The sequence below is a fragment of the Misgurnus anguillicaudatus genome, chromosome 15, assembly GCF_027580225.2.
Source record: "Misgurnus anguillicaudatus chromosome 15, ASM2758022v2, whole genome shotgun sequence".
Lineage (NCBI taxonomy): Eukaryota > Metazoa > Chordata > Actinopteri > Cypriniformes > Cobitidae > Misgurnus > Misgurnus anguillicaudatus.
In genome coordinates this window covers 11,444,929-11,466,871 of record NC_073351.2, presented here as the reverse complement: position 1 = coordinate 11,466,871, position 21,943 = coordinate 11,444,929, and the positions used below count along the sequence as shown (strand labels likewise).

The 21,943-nt window shown below is 39.1% G+C and overlaps 1 protein-coding gene across 8 annotated transcripts in view; it reads left to right on the top strand.

The window, feature by feature from the left end:
• Nucleotides 1-21,943, top strand: part of sptbn4b (spectrin, beta, non-erythrocytic 4b) — a 76,610-nt gene that overhangs the window by 52,784 nt on the left and 1,883 nt on the right. For 2 of the 8 annotated variants that reach the window (XM_073853384.1, XM_073853388.1), the window contains 17 exons: nucleotides 3,272-3,535; nucleotides 6,890-7,114; nucleotides 7,218-7,307; nucleotides 7,402-7,680; nucleotides 11,873-12,003; nucleotides 12,108-12,312; nucleotides 12,553-12,798; nucleotides 13,180-13,314; nucleotides 14,778-15,022; nucleotides 15,448-15,634; nucleotides 15,811-15,895; nucleotides 15,978-16,174; nucleotides 16,803-17,599; nucleotides 19,164-19,221; nucleotides 19,305-19,564; nucleotides 20,396-20,566; nucleotides 20,651-20,693. In XM_073853384.1, the coding sequence (XP_073709485.1) occupies nucleotides 3,272-3,535; nucleotides 6,890-7,114; nucleotides 7,218-7,307; nucleotides 7,402-7,680; nucleotides 11,873-12,003; nucleotides 12,108-12,312; nucleotides 12,553-12,798; nucleotides 13,180-13,314; nucleotides 14,778-15,022; nucleotides 15,448-15,634; nucleotides 15,811-15,895; nucleotides 15,978-16,174; nucleotides 16,803-17,599; nucleotides 19,164-19,221; nucleotides 19,305-19,564; nucleotides 20,396-20,566; nucleotides 20,651-20,693 (3,618 nt within the window). Of the gene's footprint in view, nucleotides 1-3,271; nucleotides 3,536-6,889; nucleotides 7,115-7,217; nucleotides 7,308-7,401; nucleotides 7,681-11,872; nucleotides 12,004-12,107; nucleotides 12,313-12,552; nucleotides 12,799-13,179; nucleotides 13,315-14,777; nucleotides 15,023-15,107; nucleotides 15,195-15,447; nucleotides 15,635-15,810; nucleotides 15,896-15,977; nucleotides 16,175-16,802; nucleotides 17,600-19,163; nucleotides 19,222-19,304; nucleotides 20,567-20,650; nucleotides 20,694-21,943 lie in introns of those variants that run through there. The other 6 variants (XM_073853389.1, XM_073853386.1, XM_073853385.1 and 3 more) reach the window with 6 other exon arrangements.

Genomic DNA, 21,943 nt, shown 5'->3' with positions numbered 1-21,943 from the left:
GAAACATTGCCTAACCCAAGGTTAAAGCTTTAATGAACCCCCTCTATGCACTGCCTGACAATATGTGTTGAATGAATTGTCATTCGCTATAATTAGATAATGTACTACTGGTAATTGTTTCACATATTACATATCCAGACATTTGCATTGTCTTATCATAGACTTCAGATGTGTTTACATTGATTGGACGTCGCATGTGTATGTGCGTGGGAAGCAGATGGGGGCCGGTCTGATTCCTCTCCTCATGGGCATCATTTCCATGACCACCGCTATATCGCTGTACCAACCCTCCTCCCCCTCACCCAATCCTGACATTGAAAATGAATTATAACAGTCTGATTTGTTGGAGGAGGGGCAGATGGGACAGCTGCATGTTTGTGTGTATGCATTTTTGAGATCGGGTACATGTGTGTTACATGGACCCCTCGGCACCCATACCAGTTTTGACACATGGGCAGTGTGCCGCATATTAAAATACTTATGATAAATTAAGATTTTGGTGTACAAATAGGAGGTAAAATTAACAATGGGGCGTATAAAGAAGGGAACTGCTTTATGTAGGCACTGCTATGTTTGTTAGCACATTGGCTTACAGTTTGTTGGTTGTTCATGATGGTGGCTAGGGTAGGTGGATGCTAGCTGCTAGCTAGTCAAAATGTCTTTTATGCTATTTTGGTTTCTACATACAGTATAGTCTTTATATGTGAAGAGTTCAGATGCAAAAGCCGCTAAATGTCACCATTGTTAAAAAAATAAGATAATGATATTGTGCGAATGCTCTCGCCACATATTATATGTTCAACACTTTCGCTTTAAATCTGCTTAATCGCCATCTCAGGCCATTCAGAAATACAGCTTTGTTGGCAGTCCCCTAAACGCCCCATTGATTTTTCAGCAAAGTCCTCTAAGTGCACGGAAGAAGAATTTGAAACAACCGTGGATAACATTCAAACGTGGTTAATAATAATAGTTTAACTATCTTACCTTGGTGTTGTAAGCACATGGTTTTTCAAAAATGCTTTGAAATATGTTTTAATACAATTATTAGTGAAACACTTTATGCATCTTCATTTAAGCTCAAAGCATAGCAGATCCTGCCCTAACCCCCCCCCACTCCATCTAAGGGGGGCACGGACCCAAGGTTGGGAACCACTGCCATAGCATGTGGTTCAGTTTCTTAATTTTTTCATCCAAAACAAGTAGATTTCACAAGTTTTATAGTATAAAACTTGTTATACAGCATCTGATTTCACTGTTAGTTTAGTGGTCTTTATCCTGAGCTGATCTGAGAGCTAACACATGTGCAGTTTTCTTTTAGGTGGGCTGAAATCCAGACACGGCTGACTGTAGTCATGTAAATCACAGCTTTTAGTCCCGCTGTGAGCACTGAGATACTGTGATAATGAACAGTTTATTACAGAACTCTAAGCCCTAGTGTAGCTTTAAATGTGATTTTGCGGTTAAAAGCAGGATGAAGGATTTTTGTGCTACATTTTCTTCTGTTGTCAGAACATATTAGTGATTGTCTTGATGTTTGATGCTGAAATCACAAAAATATGAATTTCTTCTTGAAATTCTGCTTTAATACTGCTACTTATTTTACTGTACTCAAACATTATATAGGTTAGTAGTCAGTCTTTATGAAATGATACGTACCTGTAGGGGCAGGATGGCCTATAAAGCCAAAATATACAATACAGCTAAATCATGACAAATAAAATATAGATAAAATTGCTGAAATTAAATATATGAAAAGTTTGGATCCAAAACGCGATAAACGGCATTTAAAAAAAAATGAGTTACACCCAAAATCAGTATTGTATCAGGTCAGTATTAAAAAGTAAATTCTTTATTTCACGCAAAATCCGATATCTGCCGTGTTATTCTGTCATCTTTTCTCACTTATTTTCCAAAATAAACGCCACTCCTCCTTTTCTGCAAAATGCAATAAATCCGCTCAACAAATCACAGCGCACCATTCCACGCATTGTAAGCAATAATGGCGGCGCTTTAAATACACACATACACAATCATAGTTTTCCTCATCTAACCTTTGTACTTTGTGATCAACAAACAAACAAAAACAAAATAATACTTTTGATGGCATTGATAAACCTGTGGTGGTTTTCTGTGGCGGGGAAGAAACATAAGCCATCAAAATCTAATAATTTACGTGAGAGGCACTCGGGCGAAGGAAAAATGCCGGCTGTTGCTTGTTCTCAGACGACAGCATCAAGCTTCTGTCATGCTAACACATTGACCCCAGGAGATCTTATGAAAAACTTTCCAATATTTTACTTGAAGTCGACGAAAATCGAGCAGGACCAAAACATTTTACAGCTAATCGCTGTGAAAAATGTTAAGCGATAAAGTCCCAAATATAACCGCAGCAATGACAGTGTTCTTAATATGCCAATGTAAGTGTTTTGATTAATGCCATTAATGTTTATTTTTTATCATACCACTAGTCAACTAAATAAATATAACATGGCAAAGATTAATGCACATTTATATATTGACTGAATAGATTTATAGCATTTTCAAAAAAAAAACTTGTCATGGATTTATTGCATTTTGCAGAAAAATAATCAGTTTTATAATAAATCTTTGAAAATCAAATATGGATTTAAATTTTTTATTTTATTATAATCGAAAGATGCTCTGTGAAAGTTTGTAACAGAAAAATAGTGTTTTTATTTTATCTATTTCTTGGTATAGAAAACACATTTACCCAAATTAGTCAAAATGGATTTATTGCATTTTGGAACGAAACTCTTCAAATATTATCTACAGACAAGATGATGATAATGATATAAGGATCATTGACTGATACTAATAATTTCAAATTGGCCAAAAAGTCTTAATGTGTCAACAAACTTATCACATATTGTGATTATTATTGTTTTCATGTCGCTGTTTTGGTTCACCAAGTTCTACCAGTAAGCAACAGCCATCTTAATTATAGACCCGAAAATAAAACTAAATAACTGTATGTTATTCCATCATGTAAGCAAACAGCGGTGATTATAAGGTGTTTGGTTTCATTTATTTATTCATCTATTTTGGGGCTATGGTTAGACATCTACTACATTTTCACTGACAGCCCAAATTTTACTTTGTTTCAGCCTAGAAGTCTGGGCTGTGTTTGGGCGGCTATTTAAACACAAAATTGCTTGCTGGGCTGTTTCAAGAATGATTTGTTTGCCACCTTTGCAGTCACTAAAATCCCTCTTCTGATCTCCCCGTCTGTTTTTCTCTCTCATGTTCTCAGGAGGGCCATCGGTTAATGCAGGAGAAACCAGAGCTGAGCACTCTGGTCAAGAAGAAACTGGAAGAGATCCGTGAGTGCTGGCAGGACCTCGAGAGCACCACCCAAGCCAAAGCCCGACAGCTGTTTGAGGCCAACCGGGCCGATCTGCTCATCCAGAGTTACTCCAGCCTGGACCAACGGCTTGAGAATCTTGAGGGACAGCTGGCACACGTGGACTACGGCCAGGATCTGACCACTGTTAACAAGCAGCTAAAGAAACTACAGGTCTATACTTTTCACTTCTGTATCTCTCATAAGATTCATACTGTTTCAAAAAGACGTTTATTTACATCACTTGCATTTTCCTCCAGATCATGTTTTTATTTTTGATCATATTTGCTGATTTTCCAACATGCATTTAATTTGTTCTTTATTTCCTTCTAATGCCGATGCTGAAGACTTTTATTTTTATTAGTCGCTGCTCCGTTTAATGGTAATATGAGCCTCATCACTGTCCATCATATAAGTGTGATCCGTGTTACTGGTGTGGCTCTCCTCTCTGACAGCATGACATGGCTCTCAACTGATCTGAGTTCAGTTTAAGCTCTGTCCCCACTTCACGCCACCCACATCACCATCAGGGGTATTGTAGCACCTTCATTTGCTTTTTCTTTATTTGCCCACCTCTCTCTGTTTATTCCTAGTCATTATTATTATATAACAATCCTTAGGTCTGTGATGAGAATATATCACAAACTCATTTCCAACGGGTTATATATCACATTTTCATCATCATGTAGGTTGAGGTCACTGGCCTTTAACCAAATCCTTTGAAATGCCTGTGTGTGTGTGTGTTGATGGGTGTGATTGTATTGTATGTGAAATTTCTACTCCTTTATACATCAGCATGTTTCAAATTATCAATGCAGAAACAGTTACCGTTCAGTAACAGTAACATAAAAGTAAAAATGTGTTTCCAGCATTGAAATATTGTTATCTTTTATATTGTTTCTCTGTTTACTAAGTATTTAGATCTTAAGTAAAAGTATATTAGAATGGAAATTATTACAAAATTATCTGTGTTGTAAACATTTTTATATAGGAACAATTTAGCTTACATTAATAGTGATGCAAGTATTTTAATTTAGTATTATGTTACCTAACTGTGTTTCAAGCACATTAATTTTCTTTTATAGTATAATGATGATTTACGGCTATTGAACATGCTTATAACAGTAGTTCATACAGTAGGTTAAGACCCCATTAGTTTAATTAGACAATGATTTGTGAGTTTAGATTGGTCATTTGTCCAGTTCCCTTTCACTGTGTAGATTTATGTAACATCTTACACAAATAGGTTACATCATGTGCATCATCATCTTAACGTGTGTACTATCCAACTTAATAAAAAAAAAACTGTACAGGTTAACAGCTTTGCGATATAAAATAACTTCCTATATTACAAAGCCATTTTAACTTAAAGTAATAGTTCACCATAAATTTTAAATTAGCCCATTATTAACTCAATGTAATACCAACCTATGACTTTTTTTCTTCACATTTAGAGTTACAGAGTTATACACACCAAAAGGGAAGAATCGCTTTCCTCGCTCTAGATGATATATGTATATGATATATGTATATGAAATACTGTTGTCTAATTGAATACATTCTAAATTGTATTTAGCACTTATGCTAGCAGACATTATGGTGACCATATAGTGCTTTTTAGTGGTCTAAAAGATGTGCAGAATGACTTTTGCGTTGATCCCTCTTTTATAAACTCAGAGATGTGGATTCGGACGGCAATTAAATTACCACATGACTATGGTGTTTGTCAAAAAAACAGTAGGTAATTCGGCCAGGAATTTTTTGGTGGGTGGTCGGACATTATGGTTTCAGACGGCAATAAAATCACTGATTACCCCCCTGTAAATAGTGAAATAATCCTTACGTCCCCACGAGAAACAATTACCGGCCGAATAGGGCTTTTGTATGTAATTTACTTGCGCAAATAATAAATTCACTTCTGGTGTGTACACAGCATTAACTACTATTCTGTCGGGTTTTGTTTAGATAGGGAGGTGGGGTAAAGCAAGTTTTATCAGTGCTTCTCAGTGATTTGAGTCCTGTCCGAATGCTCCATGTCAGTAATCATTATGGACCATGTCAGTAAAGATTACGGCGACTTTTACCTTCTGTAAAAAGTTCCGGAGAAATTACCTCAGGTAATACTAATCCAGTGCGAATAGACCAGCTGTAAATATACACGTAAATTTCATCATTTCCTGTTATTTTGCGTGTTTCTTTAATATAAAAGCACTTAAAGAAGCATTCTAAGCGGAAAAACAAGTCAGCGGCAGGTCAGTTACTGAATACCACGACAAAAACTTTAAAAAAAGTCAAATTTACTTCTCCGAGGCACGAAACTGTTTCTTAAACTGGCGTTCTCCCCAAACTGAAATTAAACACAGTGTTTCGCGTTTTCCTCATTTGTGTCATGTTGTTTGCACACGATATCAGGAAGCAATGTAATGTGCACGTGACGACGAGATGTGACGCGCTGCGCAATCGAGTTACCCCTCCCACTTCTGAATGTTTTACTGAGATTTCTTATCCCGTCTGAATTGACCATTAATATTACAGACGTCCTGTGGTAAAATTACATTACGCCATCTACCCCTGTAAAACTAATCCCGTCCGAATAGGGATTTAGAGTTATAATTTTTTGAAGCCCATCCACCATCAGAAAAGGAAATCCATACAAAGTGAAACGTTACATTTATGACAGAAAACGATTTGTATTTTCAGCGTATTTAGCAATCGATACGTCGCTTTAAATGTAAACACATCTAGATGAAAAATGTCGGCAAAATGGATCCATGACGTTAAGCAATACGATCATTGGTTCTCGTTTGTCTTGTGACTGCGTTTTATCATGATGCATATGACGACTAGTCACAAGACTCATTAAGAACCAATGATCATCTTAAGGAGCCATTTTTGATCAAGATGTGTTTACATTCAAAGGTGAGTAGCCTATAGACGGTTTCAGCAGTAACAGCAGTAACAACATAAACAAGCGGCTGTCGTGGTCCGCACGTAACTTCCGGTAAACTCCGCTAAGAATAAATAACAACAAAGTTCTTTAAACTTAGTTTATTTATATAACAAGCAAAAAAAAACAACACATAGATTACCTAGGAAACCAAAACATTTATTATTTTGTTCAAGAGATCAGTTTAGCAACTAGTCAGACCATTAAAAAACACAAAACAGGAAATAAAGTTCGGATCCAGACGCGTGCACGTGCGTCCGATGAAACCGTCTATATTATGGGTCAATATAAAATGTTCTGTGAACTATTCCTTTAAATGGGCTAACTAGTTTTCTTCTGGTTTCTGAAAAGCTTATGATGATGTCATAATTCACTTGCCCTCTTCAGTCATCTTTTTGGTGTCCTACCTCTCCTCTTTCCCACTATATATACAGTATATGCACCATTTTTAGCTGTGTTTAATTGTGTGTTCGTATATTCCTCCCTCGATGTTGTTCACATTTCTTCCTGTTCCACAGATATGAAACCGTCTCTTTTCTTTGTGGTCTAATGCTCACTCTCTCTTACTTTCTCTGTCTCAGTCGATGGAGTGTCAGGTGGAAGAGTGGTATAAAGAGGTAGGAGAACTGCAAGCCCATGCAGCCTCCATCCCTCATCAGGGTGAGATCATAGAAAAGGTGTCTGAGAAACAGAACGGTGTGGAAACACGAATCGTGCGACTGATAGAGCCTTTGAAAGAGAGACGCCGTATCTTACTTGCTTCTAAAGAAGTGCACCAAGTAGGCCGTGACCTTGAGGATGAAATTGTGAGTATGATTTCATTAAACCATTAAAAGGTCCGAACACTCTACACAAGAATGTCTTTACAAACACTTTGCATATTTAACACAAGGCTTTGTTTGTTTGTAGTTGTGGATTCAGGAGCGTCTTCCAATGGCCACCTCTCAGGAACATGGAACGAGTTTACAAGCTGTACAGCAACTCATGAAAAAAAATCAAGTAAGACAGTCCCTAACTTTGTCCTGCTTGAAAGACCCTCTTAGACCAATTAACACTTTCTTTCATTTCCATCATGATGCTCATCTCTTCTCAGAGTCTGCAGAGAGAGCTTCATGGTCATCGCGCACGGGTGGAGGACGTTCTCGAGCGAGCTGGGGTGATCGCGTCTATCCGCAGTCCAGAGGCAGACAGCATCAGAGCGGGTATGGAGCAACTTCACCACCTGTGGGAAGGGCTCTGGGCGGAGACGGAGCGCCGGCAGCTCACTCTGGATGCCATGTACCAGGCACAGCAGTACTACTTTGACGTGGGAGAGGTGGAGGCTTGGCTCAGTGAGCAGGAGCTGCATTTGATGAACGAGGAGACGGGAAAGGTCAGAAGTCATTTGGGGATGCGATAAACCAGGCGACCATATGCTGGTGATGTTTCTAAACCCTTTAAAGAGCACCTATTGTCCAATTCACCTTTTTAAATTTCCTTTGGTGTGTAAGTGTGTATTAGTACATGTTAAAGATAGGCAAAAAGTACAAACCCCAAAGTAAACGATGACGCGAGTTATCGTCTCCAGCGTAAATTTCTTTTCTTGGACTACAACAAACACACGGATTGTAGGCAACAGTTTACCTCCTGGGATTGGTGATGTAGACAAGACCGACATTATCATAATTCCTCCCTTGGAATAACAGCCTGTAAATTAAATCCTGTTAGCATTGCAAGTGAATCTTTTAAACATGGTAAAGAGCGTCACATTACCGGCTGACGTCAGAGGTATTCAGGCCAACCACAACATACAGATTAGGTGGCCAAACAGGGACACAGCGCTTTTCAAATCTGTGTGCTTCAGAAAGAGAGTGAAATCTGGAGCTACAAAAATGTACAGTATTTGAAAAAATAATGTGTTTTTTTATCATAAACCGTGCAAACACATTGTATTATACCAAATACACAAAATATCGTTGATTTTTAGCAATAAAATAGGTGCACCCCATAATGAAAACTTTCTCATAATGTAAATCTTAAACTCAATCTGAGTACAAAATATCACGGATCTTCCTAGCTTTGTAATGCCATTGAATGATGGCCCAGATTTTGAATCTACATCATTCCATCAAGTTAATTCAAATGACTTCAATAGGTTTAAATTTGAAGAGTTTAGATACAAAAAAATTTTTTAAGTGCATCTGACAAGTTTTCTTGTAAATTACTAGGGCTGCACCAACTAATCGATAATGAAATTCATTCTTATTTGAACTGTGAATTAGGATAATTTGAATGCTTTTGGACTCATTTTAAATGGACATTGGGCTGGTTTTGTTACGTGGATCTTGCATCCCTGACAGGACAATGAGGGAAGAAAAAACGCAAACAAACGCTGGTTAATAAAGGTTTAATTTCTTCTTTTAATTAAAGTAAGTTTGTATTTGTTTAAAATGATCGTTAGCTGCAGGCCTATAAATGACCCAAACTAGGGATGTCAATTTATGCAATTTCCCATATTCGATGATCGTTTAAATTAACGATCAATCAATCGAATAATCGTTAACATTAATAGTGCAATTGTCAGCGTTTGTGTTGAATGTAGTGATGGTCGTTTTCGTAGCACTGCTTCATGAGGCTTCGAAACATTTACGAATCTTTTGTTTCGAATCAGTGGTTCGGAGCTTGTTTCAAACTGGCCCAGGTCACATGATTTTAGCAAACGAGGCTTCATTACGTCATAACTGTTTCGAAACGTTTCGAAAATCCGATGGTTCAACACTAGGGGGAGTTGATCACATGACCAGTGTCTAATATGTTTAGGTGAACTCGGGTCAGTTTTACTATGAAAGTTCATAAAACATTTATCCTTCTGACTAATAACACTGCCATTTTGTCTACTTTTTTGTTTATAGACAGATTTAATGACAAAAATGTGCATAATTAAAAGGGTAGTTAGTTTTAATCATTTGTTTGCCCTAAATAAAACTAAAAACACATAATACACTTTTAACTATGTCTTAATTAAGTTAAATATTTTTTTGTAACATTTTAATAAAAATCTTGCTATTATTTAGTAAAAAAAAACGTGTAAAATGTTTGGACACATCTGCTTTTACACTATTTTGACCAGCAGGGGTCGCCAGCGTGTGTGGGGGTCGAACTGCTTCGAAAAACTGAATCAATTTTTGAAGCAATTGGTTCAATTGATTCGAAGCTTCGAAAAGCTTCGTTTCTCCCATCACTAGTTGAATGAACCCAAGAGCAGACGTTGTGGGAAAAACTGAAGACTTTATTTTAACAAACAGAAAACAAAAACCCACGATGGGGCAAAACCAACATGAAACGAGAAGTACCAAGCACAAACAGCACTAGACTATACTACATTAAACATTAGACAAAGAACTGGAATAAACTAGACTAGAATGACAAAGAACAATAAACTTGACTTAACTTGATTTGAGTAACAATCAGGTCAGGAACAAAACAGTACGATCACAGACAGAATAAAGCGCACAAGGAATTTAAATAGGGGAAACTAATGAGGGGAACAGGTGAAAATAATAAGTAAGGGAGCGGGTAAAAAGTGACGAGACACAGGAAATATGTGGTCTAGTATAGTTAATATAGACCACATATTCCCCACACAAAACATTGTACGGTCAGAACCCGGCCATACAGGGCTATATCCTAAAACAAGACAAGGTTCCGGCAGGATCCTGACAGCAATAAGCCTTTACTGCCAATGACATAAAAGTGTGCGTAAAAACGTATGCTTCCTCACGCGAATTAAAAGATTTTATTTTGTCTAAATAACTTGCTAGTGGGATTGTAAAATGAGTAGTTGTTGTTTTGATAAAATCTTCAATTTAAACTTATCTCGTAATGAAATATGACTAATAGACATGATGTATAACTCTGCCTCACATGGGCACTCGCATAAAAGTCTGTTCTCCCCATGACAAAATAAAAGTTTCATTATCATCAAGTGTTATTTTTCTAGTTGTTCACCTCGCTTTCCGTTGAATCATTGATACACCGTTTGTTGTAATTATATCCTGCGGCATACTTTCAGCAAAGATGCATATATTACGGAGATGGCAACCTTCCATTAGAAAACACGCAGTGAATAATGATCAGTGATGCATGTTGCGGGCATTCAGAGTGTAACGACAGTTTACATTTTACAGTTTCTTGCCAGAATTTAAGATTACATTTTCATCTGTTTATTAAAAACAGCTTCTGATCTCCTTCCCTGTGTATAGCAGCATTGCTATGCTAATCTTGCAGGCTTCCCTGAAGAGGGTCTTTGCTTTCAGTATTCTAACCGTATTTGCATTTTCTGTATCGGACCCTATCAGATCCACTGTGGATGTCATTTCGTTGCGTTGGCAGCCAGCCTCGTCTCGCATGACGTTAAAAAGCCCAGGTGTGTGCTTGGCATCGAGCATCGTTGTGATGACTAGTTAAACTTCTGTGCGCTTGCTTCATTTTTTTTCTCCGGCTGTATGTGTTTTGCCCAGGCGCCGCACACACATGCATCTTACTTATTCAACAATCGTAAAGTTTTATCGATTAAATTCTTATCGACAATGAATCGAAGATCGATTAATTGGTAACATCCCTAACCCAAACACAATTGCGACACAAGCATCCATTCAGGTTGTAGCGTTTTTTAAAAGTTGAGAGAGACGGCAGCTTTCCCGGGAGTGGGCGTTAATTCAGCACCAACAGCGGACACGCCCCCAGCATTTGAGAGTAAAGAATCGTGTCTGGTTTTGCTATTTCTGATAACATAGATAATTTACTTGCTATTTTTTTAATTGTTCAAATTTGACTGGGTGGTTAATAATACATTTTTCTGTGGTGTGATAACTGAGAACAAATTTAAAGGATTAGTAAATTTTCTTAAAAAAAATCCAGATAATTTACTCACCACCATGTCATCCAAAATGTTGATGTCTTTCTTTGTTCAGTCGAGAAGAAATTATGTTTTTTTGAGGAAAACATTGCAGGATTTTTCTAATTTTAATGGACTTTAATAGAGCCCAACACTTAATACTTAACTCAACATTTAACAGTTTTTATCAACGGAGTTTCAAAGGACTATAAACGATCCCAAATGAGGCATAAGGATCTTATCTAGACGAGAAGTTGTGGTTTAAAAGTGCATATTTTTTATTTTTCTTGTCAAAAATGACAATCGTTTCGCTATATAAGACCCTTATGCCTCGTTTGGGATATGCCTCGAGTCCTTTGAAACTCAGTTGAAAAAAACTGTTAAGTGTTAAGTATTAAGTGTTGGGCTCTATAAAAGTCCATCAAAATGAGAAAGATCCTGAAATGCTTTCCTCAAAAAACACACCTTCCTCCGCACTGAACAAAGAAAGACACCAACATTTTGGATGACATGGTGGTGAGTAAATTATCTGGATTTTTTTAAGAAAATTGACTAATCCTTTAATATTAGACTTTAACCATGGATTAGAAATACCTTGATAATGTAAAAGGAATATGAGTTAGTGAAACTGATGTTATAGATGAAAAGCACGGTGCATGTATCCAAGTCATGTTCTCTCTCTCTGCAGGATGAAGCCAGTACTTTGCAATTGTTGAAGAAACAGCTGGCATTGGAACAAACTATAGAGGACTATGCTGAGACCATTGGACTGCTCTCTCAGCAGTGCAGACAGCTGCTGGAACTGGGACATCCAGACTGGTAAGGAAACATTGATATTATTTTGTTGCTATTATAAAGAGTCCAGAAGTGACTTTTCAAAGACTTTCCTCCTTGGCATGTGCGTTTGTTTGTGTGTGTCTCAGTGAACAGATCAGCAAGCGTCAGTCTCAGATCGACAGACTGTATGTGTCTCTGAAAGATCTTGTGGAGGAGAGGAAGTCTCGTCTGGAGCAGCAGTACTGGCTTTATCAGCTCAACAGGGAAGTGGATGAACTTGAGCAGTGGATAGCAGAGAGGGAAGTCATCGCCAGCTCCACTGAACTCGGGCAGGATTTTGAACATGTTACGGTGAGTTTTGTATTAGACTCCATAAACACACATGCCAACCACAAATATAGGTTTAGTATCTGAATAAGGAAACTGATTGATAATACTTTTGATCATGTAGTGGTTTAGAAGATTTTGCAAAAGGTATTTTTGAATAAGTAAGAAAATGAAACTCAGCCTTAGTCAGCACTTCCTCAGCTTGGCCAGGTGAAATGTTTAATAACCATTTCCTTACATGGCAACACATTCTCTGCTTTTCAGATTCTGCAAGAGAAATTTACAGAGTTTATGGCAGAGACGGGAAGCCTGGGGCAGGAGAGAGTCACGGCTGTCAACCATATGGTCGATGAGCTCATAGATTACGGCCATGCGGATGCCGCCACCATCGCTGAATGGAAGGATGGAGTGAACGAGGCCTGGGCAGATCTGCTAGAGCTGATGGAGACGCGTGGACAGATGCTTGCCGCCTCACACCAGTTACACAAGTTCTTCTCAGACTGCCGAGAGGTACGAAAACGAAGCTCATGGTTTTCTGAATAAATTTGTCATAAAATGTGATCGGATCTTCATCCAAGTCAAGGGTATTGACAAACATAATGAGGTGGTTTCCCAGACAGGGACTAGCTTAAGCCAGGACTAGGCCTTAGTTTAATTAGGAAATAGAACTAGTTTTAACAAACATGCCTTACTACAAACATTACTTGTGTGCATTTTGAGGCATATTTGAATACAATTTAAATCTATTCTAGAAAAATAAATATCATATCACATATTGAATGTCGCTTTATTTGGCATGCTATTACTCATTGCATTTTTTTTCAATATAACACAGCCCTACGGACCATACGTCTGCATGTATAGAACCAAACAAGTATTTTTATGTTTCAGGTGCTAACACAGATTGATGAAAAGCAACGGAGATTACCAGAGGTTCGAGCTTGTCAAGGTGGCACATCAAATACCAGCACTCTTCAGAGACTTATGGAGACTTTTGAACATGATATTCAGCTACTTGTTGCACAGGTAAATTAACATACCACGTCTGTATTGTCTTGTAGTGTTTCTAAAGCCCAGCAGGTAGGACATTATACAACTAGTTAACTAACTGCAACATAATACACAGTTTAATGAAAATATAACATACAGCTGGGAAAATAAGTATTTGACACATCAGCATTTTTATCAGTAAGGGGATTTCTAAGTGGGCTATTGACACAAAATTTCCACCAGATGTAGCCAACAACCTATATATTGAATTCATTCAAAGAAATCAGAACATTTAAGTATACAAGTTTAGTCATAATAAATAAAGTGAAATGACACAGGGAATAAGTATTGACTTGAAGAGAACAAGGTGCAAAATGGCAAAGAAAGCCAGGAGATCACCTAAAATCTGTCAGTATTGAGAGAGAAACCCTGCCCCCTATCGATACTAATTGATATCAGCTGCTTTAGTCCTAATTGATGGCCTATAAAGACTTCTCATTACCCAGGAGGCACACAGGAAAGACTTCACGATGGGTAAAAGCAAAGAACTCTCTCAAGATCTTTGGAATCTGATCGTTGAAAAGTATTTTGATGGGAATGGTTATAGTGGATTATTGAGAGACTATAGTATGGTCAGATGAAAGCAAAATTTAACTTTTTGGCAGTCATTCTACACACCATGTTTGAGGAAGAAATGGCACTGCCCATCACCACAAGAACACCATACCAACAGTTAATTTTGGGGGTGGAAGCATCATGGTTTGGGACTGCTTTTCAGCAAGGGCTACTGGCAGACTTCATATTATTGAAGGCAGGATGAATGGAGAAATGTACCGGGACATTCTGGATAAAAATCTGCTGCCATCTAGCAGAAAGCTGAAAATGAAAAGAGGGTGGACATTTCAGCAAGACAATGATCCCGAACACAAGGCCAAGGAAACAATGAAGTGGTTTCAAAGAAAGAAAATAAAGTTGCTTGAATAGCCCAGTGAGAGAACTGAAGATCCAAGTTCATAAAAGAGGCCCAAGGAACCTTCAAGATTTAAAGACCATTTGTGTGGAAGAATGGGCCAGAATCACTCCTGAGCAATGCAGACAACTGGTCTCTCCATACAAGAGGCGTCTAGAAGCTGTAATCACCAACAATGGCATTGCTACAAAGTATTAAATAAAGTGTGGTCAATACTTATTCCCTGAGTCATTTCACTATATTTATTATGACTCAACTTGTATACTTAAATGTTCGGATTTCTTTGTATGAATTCAATATTTGGCTTGATCTGGTGGAAATTTTGTGTCAATAGACCACTTAGAAATCCTCTTACTGATAAAAATGCTTATGTGTCAAATACTTATTTTCCCCACTGTTACTCACAGTGCACAATATACAAATGTGTTTGTCAGTAAAGAAATAATTATGCCCTTTTATTTTCTTAATTTACCCAAAGACTGATAGGTGTGGCTAAAGCTAAATCTAGACCCTTGAATATTTTTCCTAGGTCAGACGGTTACAAGAGAGTGCAGTCCAGCTCAGAACAGTGTATGCTGGGGAAAAAGCAGAAGCCATTGCCATGCAGGAACAGGAAGTGATGCAGACGTGGAAAGAGCTGCTCAAATCTTGTGAGGACTGCCGAATGCAGATTACGACAGCAACAGACAAGCTACGTTTTTTTGGGATGGTACGTGATCAGCTGATGTGGATGGACAGCATCATCTGTCAGATAGGAGCTGGAGAGAAACCAAGGTAGGTCACCTGTTGGGAAACTTACTCTCCTGATAGGAACTCATTAAGGTGCTTTAACATTATAATGCATGAAGGTCTATATCAGGTCAGCTGGGGAGTAGCCACTGTTGCCGCTGGAGTGTACTTTACTGGTACCACTCCGTTACTCCAAGCACAAATAAGTGATACGTTGGTAAGTGCATGAACCCCGAGAGTATTTACACATAATACTACAGTACAACTAATGCTGCGTGCACACCACCAGCGACTTCATTAAATGTGTTCTGAAATATTCTTTTAATAAAGAACCTGTAATACTGCAGGTGCTCTGAAGCCATAACTAAACTCTTCATGAAGCCAAAATGGCTTTCTGTCTCTGGTTATTCTGTGGGCAGATTTGATCCATGTTTTCTGGCAGGAGTAACTCTCTTTCCTCTCGCTGTCAGCTCTTTCCTCAGAGCTTTAATGGGATATGGACTCTCTGGTGCTTGCAGGGATGTGTCATCTGTGGAGGTTATGATGAACTATCACCAGAGCCTTAAGAGCGAGGTGGAGGCGCGCAACAAGAGCGTCCTACAGTGTATCGAGATGGGCAAGACCTTACTGGCCGCTCGTAACCCTGCATCAGAAGAGGTGATAGTTGGTTCAGAAATACTTGAGACTTTTAAAAGGACTGAGAAAAATTTTGCCTAATGTTAGCATTGCATATGCACACATTAAGGTCTGGTTTCGCAGACAAGGCTTAAGTCTAGTTCCAGACTAAATGCATGTTTGCACCTGGCTGACAATGGAGTGTTTTACTGTTTCAGATCAAAGAAAAGCTGGAGAAGGTGATAGCCAAGCAGAGAGAGCTCACTGAGAAATGGGACAAACATTGGGAGGAGTTACAGCACAGTGAGTGAACTGAGACCAATAGAGTAAAAAAGACTATACATTAGTTATTGTGAGCTTTCCTTCATGACTGTATTTCTTTCAGTGTTGGAGGTGCATCAGTTTGCTCAGGAGGCAGTGGTAGCGGAGGCCTGGCTCACAGCTCAGGAACCCTTTATCAATAGTAATGAACTGGGCGGCAGTGTGGATGAGGTGGAGCAGCTGATTCGCAGACACGAAGCCTTTCGCAAAGCTGCTGCCACATGGGAGGAACGCTTTAGCTCCTTACGACGACTCACCACGGTAACAGAGCCACATAAACACTGACCAAAATTATAAACGCAACACATTTGTTTTTGCCCCCATTTTTCATGAGCTGAACTCAAAGATCAAATTCTTTTTCTGTGTACACAAAAAGCCTATTTCTCTCTCAAATATTGTTCACAAATCTGTCTGAATCAGTGTTAGTGAGCACTTCTTTTTTGCCGAGATAATCCATCCACCTCACAAGTATGGCATATCAAGATGCTGATTAGACAGCATGATTATTGCACAGGTGTGCCTTAGGCTGGCCACAATAAAAGGCTACACATGTTACACATGTTATACAATCAAGGCCTTGAAAAAACACAGGAAAAACATGACCTTTAAAATCTCTTATTCACTACTGTATTTTGTGTCCAAACATACTGGCGAAATGCACAGAAATGAGCATAATATGTACTTGTTTCACGCATATTTGTAATCCCGATTAGTTTTTATTTGTGCAGCTCTATAACAGTATCTATCGGTATTGGTAGATGTCATTCTATGTAGTCAAATATCTGTATTTGGCACAAAACATTTGTATCGGTGTATCCTTAATTTGGAGGTGTATGCCTTTCCCTGCTAAAAATATTTAGTCACTTATTTTTGTTTATTACTGATGTAGGTAGAGAAGATAAAGGCAGAGCAAAACAAGCTTCCTCCAACTCCTTTACTAGGACGCAAAGTTTTCTTGGATCCTCAGGACTCCTCTCCTGGCCGCAGCAGCCCTTCCTCTCTAATAAGACAAACCATCTACGAGCAGGGTGAGCCCCGGGTGGAGCGTATCACCCCTCAACCCTCTCCATCTTCTGTGGTCCGCAGGCTGGGTTCCACTGTGGCCAACTACACACCCATCATGAATGGAGCTTCTACTTATCGCATTCACGAAGCCAGGAATGTTAGTATCATTGGTGTGGGTCCAGGACTGGGAACTGCTGTGGATCATAACGTCACTCAGTTGCGGGATGAATTCAAGGCCCAAGCCCCGCAGCTAAAGATGGAACATGTTCACGAGGTGGTGCGCCCCCTGCTGGACAGAGAGCGGGAACGGCATCCCGAGAACGTGATGGCTGAGGTGGTGCTCCAGGAGCCAGGAGGAGGAAGGGTCCGCCTTAACAGCGGGGCTGGGGGGAGTGGGAGCAGTCGTTCAGAGCTGCTGGTGGAGCAACATCCACCTCCAAGGGAGTCCCGGTTGGAAAGGCAGCTATCTAGTGAGCAGCTGATTCAGGCACGCAGGGACGAGCTGCCTCAGGAGGTGTGGAGGGAACGAGCTGAGAGAGCAGAGAGAAGGCTGGAGAGACAAACGTCCAGTGAACAGGAGGGACTTGAGGTACGGCGGAGAGACAGACATCGACTAGAGAGACAGGGGAGCAGTGAGCAGGAGGGCAAGGAGCAGTCGGACAGACGCTCTGGTGGTGGTGAGTGACTGCAGACTAAAGACTACTTTTATTATATTTATGCGTTTGGCAGACTCTTTTATCTAAAGTTATGTGTGTTACCATCTTTGTGCTGATAACACAATGCTCTACAATTATGGTCCTATACAAACAATTTTTAGCTTCTTTCCTGGTGCATACATTTTTCTTGATTTTAATAACAACTTCGCGAATTTGGTCAATTTTGCAAAAAAAATTTATGGAATCAGATACAGATGTATTTCAAAACTTCTGAATCTTCCACAGAATTTTGGTTTATGTTAAAGGCACACCGCTGAACTTTTTGGCCACTAGGGGGCGCTAGACATGTATTTTTCACGCCTAGCGCCCCTAGATGCCACAAGCGCCGCAGCACTGTCACAAAGGAAAAGAACTGGTCAACCTTAAAACTAAACTAAAAACTAAACATTTCAAACGCTAAACGATCAACATTTTGAGGCATCACGAAGAAACGCAGTCATGTTACAACTTTTTGATGAGGAACTCGTGGCAGAAGCCATTTCTCAATCTAAAGGTTGCAGCCTCCGGATGTGGTATTTCTAAGCTGCATACGTCATCAAGACTGTCTTATTTCAGAATATTTACAATTATAAAGTTGACTATTATACTTAGTTAATAGTAAATTGTTGCAGTATCCTTATGACTTGCGAATGTAATGCTCAGTTTACCTTACTAAACCAGACTTGATGACGTATGCAGCCTGCATATTTGACCATATTTTTTCCTCTCTTCTGTGTGAAAATTGTCGCTCCAAATCCAAGTAAACCGATGTGTTTAGGTCTGCCGCTTTGTAATACGTCACGCGAGTGACAGCGGAACGCAGCAAATGAGGAAGAGAGAAGAGAGAAACGCTCGGATCTGATTGGTGAATGAATAGGGTTTGGTTTTACACTGTGTGAGTTTGAGCAAGTTTGACTGCTATTGCATCCTGGATTGTAATGTAAATACCAGACAGTAAAAGAAAGGTAAATACGTGAACACGTTAATGCAGCATCTGAATACAGGGAACTATATGCAAGATAATCGCCATCATTTATAAAGAAGATCGCATTTATGTATGAATCAAGAAAATTGCCTTAAAGGGGAATCGAACCCGGGTCGCCCGTGTCATAGGTCCGGGACACTAACACGGTGCCACAGAGTCACATAATAGAAGTTGCTCTCTACACTCCTTAAGTAGCCTCCAGCAAAATTCACATTAAAAATTGTATGGAGGAAATGCCGTATGCCGTAAAGCAGTCGAATTTTGTAGTTTTTTTTGTGCTCTGGTTACTACCCGAAACCTAAGTTTTAAAGTACAAGTAAAAGCGATACAGACCCCGTCAGGCTATGGTAGACATGTCATTCAACCCTTTTTAAAGTCGATGTACTATCACAAGGGTCTTGAAAATTTATTATGAAGGTTGAAAAATTACATGGTGTCACTTTAACCAATAGCCAAATTGCCTTTTAAACATTGTTTTATGTTACTGCTGTACGTTGTGCAGCAATTTCACATTGACTAAAGGTTGGAAGTTATTTTTCAAATATCTCCTTTATGTTGACAGTGATAAAAAGTCCACCCTAGCTGAGATTGTGGAGCAGCTTCAAGAAAGAGAAGCAGCACAGGTATGTGGACAATCTAATATCTGAGGCTTTTGTTTGTCTCTAAATGTTACAATAAACATCACACACTGCCGTTTCTAAATTAGGCCAGAGGAGAGATTCCACGTCTACCCAATGGTTTTCCTGAGAAGTCGTCTCGACCAGACCGGCCACGGGCTCGCGACAGACCGAAACCGAGAAGACGACCACGACCCAAGGACGCATCGGCTGGTGAAACACGTCGCTCAAGGTCTGCACCGGCTCAGAGCAGCCCGGCGGTACCCCTGCCTCTAACCCACACGGCCCAACACGAAGGCTTTCTCTTCCGCAAAGTAGACATTGACGGCCAGAAGAAGAGTTCGAACAGGTGGGGCTTTGTGGTCTAAATAATGCAAACACGTAGCATGGAATTAGCATGGAAACAGCTAAACGAAATATGCCAATCACGAATAAAGCTACTGTATGCTAATTTTATTAGCATTGTACTGATGCTTAGAGCACTAACATTTGTTAACAGCAGGCAGCACTTGATTTCTTTCACCATGTTTCTAGTCAAACTGGTAAATGCTTGAATGCTTTCCAAACCTAAAATGTTTAACTAAGACACACAGCTGTGTGTCCGCAATGGCAGAGAATAGCTAGCTGTTAAAAGCACTGCTTGCCACTTGCATGGTAACACTAAAATCAGCCTGGTTGATGGATGTTGCTGTGCCGAAGACCAACCGTTTGTGGGTTTCTGAAGCCATGGCTAGCCAGGTATGAAGCTTTCACCCTTTCACAGCTTAGCTTTACCTGGCCATTCTGTACGAAGACCGGATACCTACATTTTGTAGTCCATTTTCTAAGTCACAAATCAATTCATTGCATAAAAAAGAATGGCTATCTGTTCTTTTATCGCATGTACGGTATGTGCACATAACTTGCTTACATATTGACTGTGCCACTGTATATCTTATTAATCAAAATCTCTCTTCTTCTTTCTTGTGCTTTCTTTGCTGCTGGCTGTTCCTTTCCCTCTCTGCAAAGGTAAGCCATTGGACCACTTTGTACAGGTCTTGTAATGATCTCCTTAGCAGTTTGGTCTTGCTCAGTCTCAAAGTCTGGTCAATCCAGATTCAGTGGGTGAGTAGCAAGTCAGCATTTTGTCCCGTTTGGGCTCGGATGGTCAAATCTTTTGTTTTCTCTCCCACAATAACAGCAGATCCTGGGTGAACCTGTACTGTGTGTTAAATAAAGGTGAACTGGGCTTCTATAAGGATGCGAAGAACACCACCACACCTTATAACAACGAGCCACTTATTAACCTGAGCCGTTGTGCCTGTGATATCAACATTGGTTATAAAAAGAAGAAAAATGTCTTTACACTCAAGTATGTTTTTTTTCACTAGACTTGCTTGTTTTACTATATTAATATTATAATGTTAATAACACTGGTTTCATGCTATAATTTCAGAACTAAAGATGGCAGTGAACTCCTTTTCCATGCTAAGGATGAGGTGAGATGCTTGTTTTAAATCAGAGTAAAATTCCCCCTATTGTTGATAATCTTTTAAAACTCGTCTTTGATCATCAAAATGGTGAATTTAAACATTGTTTCCGCTGAAAATAACGCGATGCTCTCACATATGCTTGCCTTTTGAGCTGTACATACCATTACATCCTTGCTACATTTCATATGCAGATTTATGGAAATGCAAATTAGCCCTGCCACCATTCAGTCACATCAGCTGATCCACTCAGTTAACACTTTGTCGTGACTGGTTACAACATGCTTGTTGTGACGTAGAAAACAGGGGTTTCAATATTTCCAAGATTACATAAGGTAATAGCGGCGTTGCTTGTGTTTACCACTGTGAATTGAATGGATATAGAAAAGTAGGCGTTTCATTCAGAAACTTCATTCAGAAACCCAAGCTGTCTAGCTGACGCCACAAGAGTGCAGCTTTTTTATAATGGCTTACATGGATAAATTGTTTATAATAAACACAGCAATATTCCATAAAAACAAGAATTGTCTGTTTTAATTTTATGGGGACTTTAAAAAACGTAAACATTAAGGGCCCGATCATACACCTGGCACAATGCAGCGCGACGCAAGTGTCTTTTGCTAGTTTCAAACTGGCGCAATTATCATTTTTACATTTAGCGCCACGTTATTTAAATAGCAAATGCATTTGCGCCTAATTGTGCGCCCATGGGCGCCACTGACCAACTAAAACCTAGTCTAAAGTCAATGGCACAATATTGTTTTTGTTATTTAATGAGCGCGTTCATAATACGGGACAACAATGCACGTTTGCTTATCACACACATGGATGCGCAGCAGCACACAAACGTTTTTAAATATGAAAAATGAAAGGATTCAAATGTAAAAGATTATTATTAAGTCTCTTGGACATAAATAAGGACCGATTATGAGACGTTAGAAGGCGTAAAGAGCTGCTTCACCTGTAGACTGGTAAGTAATTAAATGTTTTGCTTTAAACAAATGCAAATATTGCATCTATTTTTAAATGTTTTTTTAAATGCTACCCCACGGATTTATTGTATATGATGACTCTGTACCTGTGGATATGGTGAGATGAAAAACATTTTAAGTAATTTTAAGCCAAAAAACTCATGGCGCTGTCAGAGTGCTGAAACGGCTCTCCGCACATTTGTAAATTCTTTATCTCCTCCTACAAATAAAGTGTTTTTAGAGTACAAAACTACATACAGTTTCTTATATACTTTTAAAATATTTTTT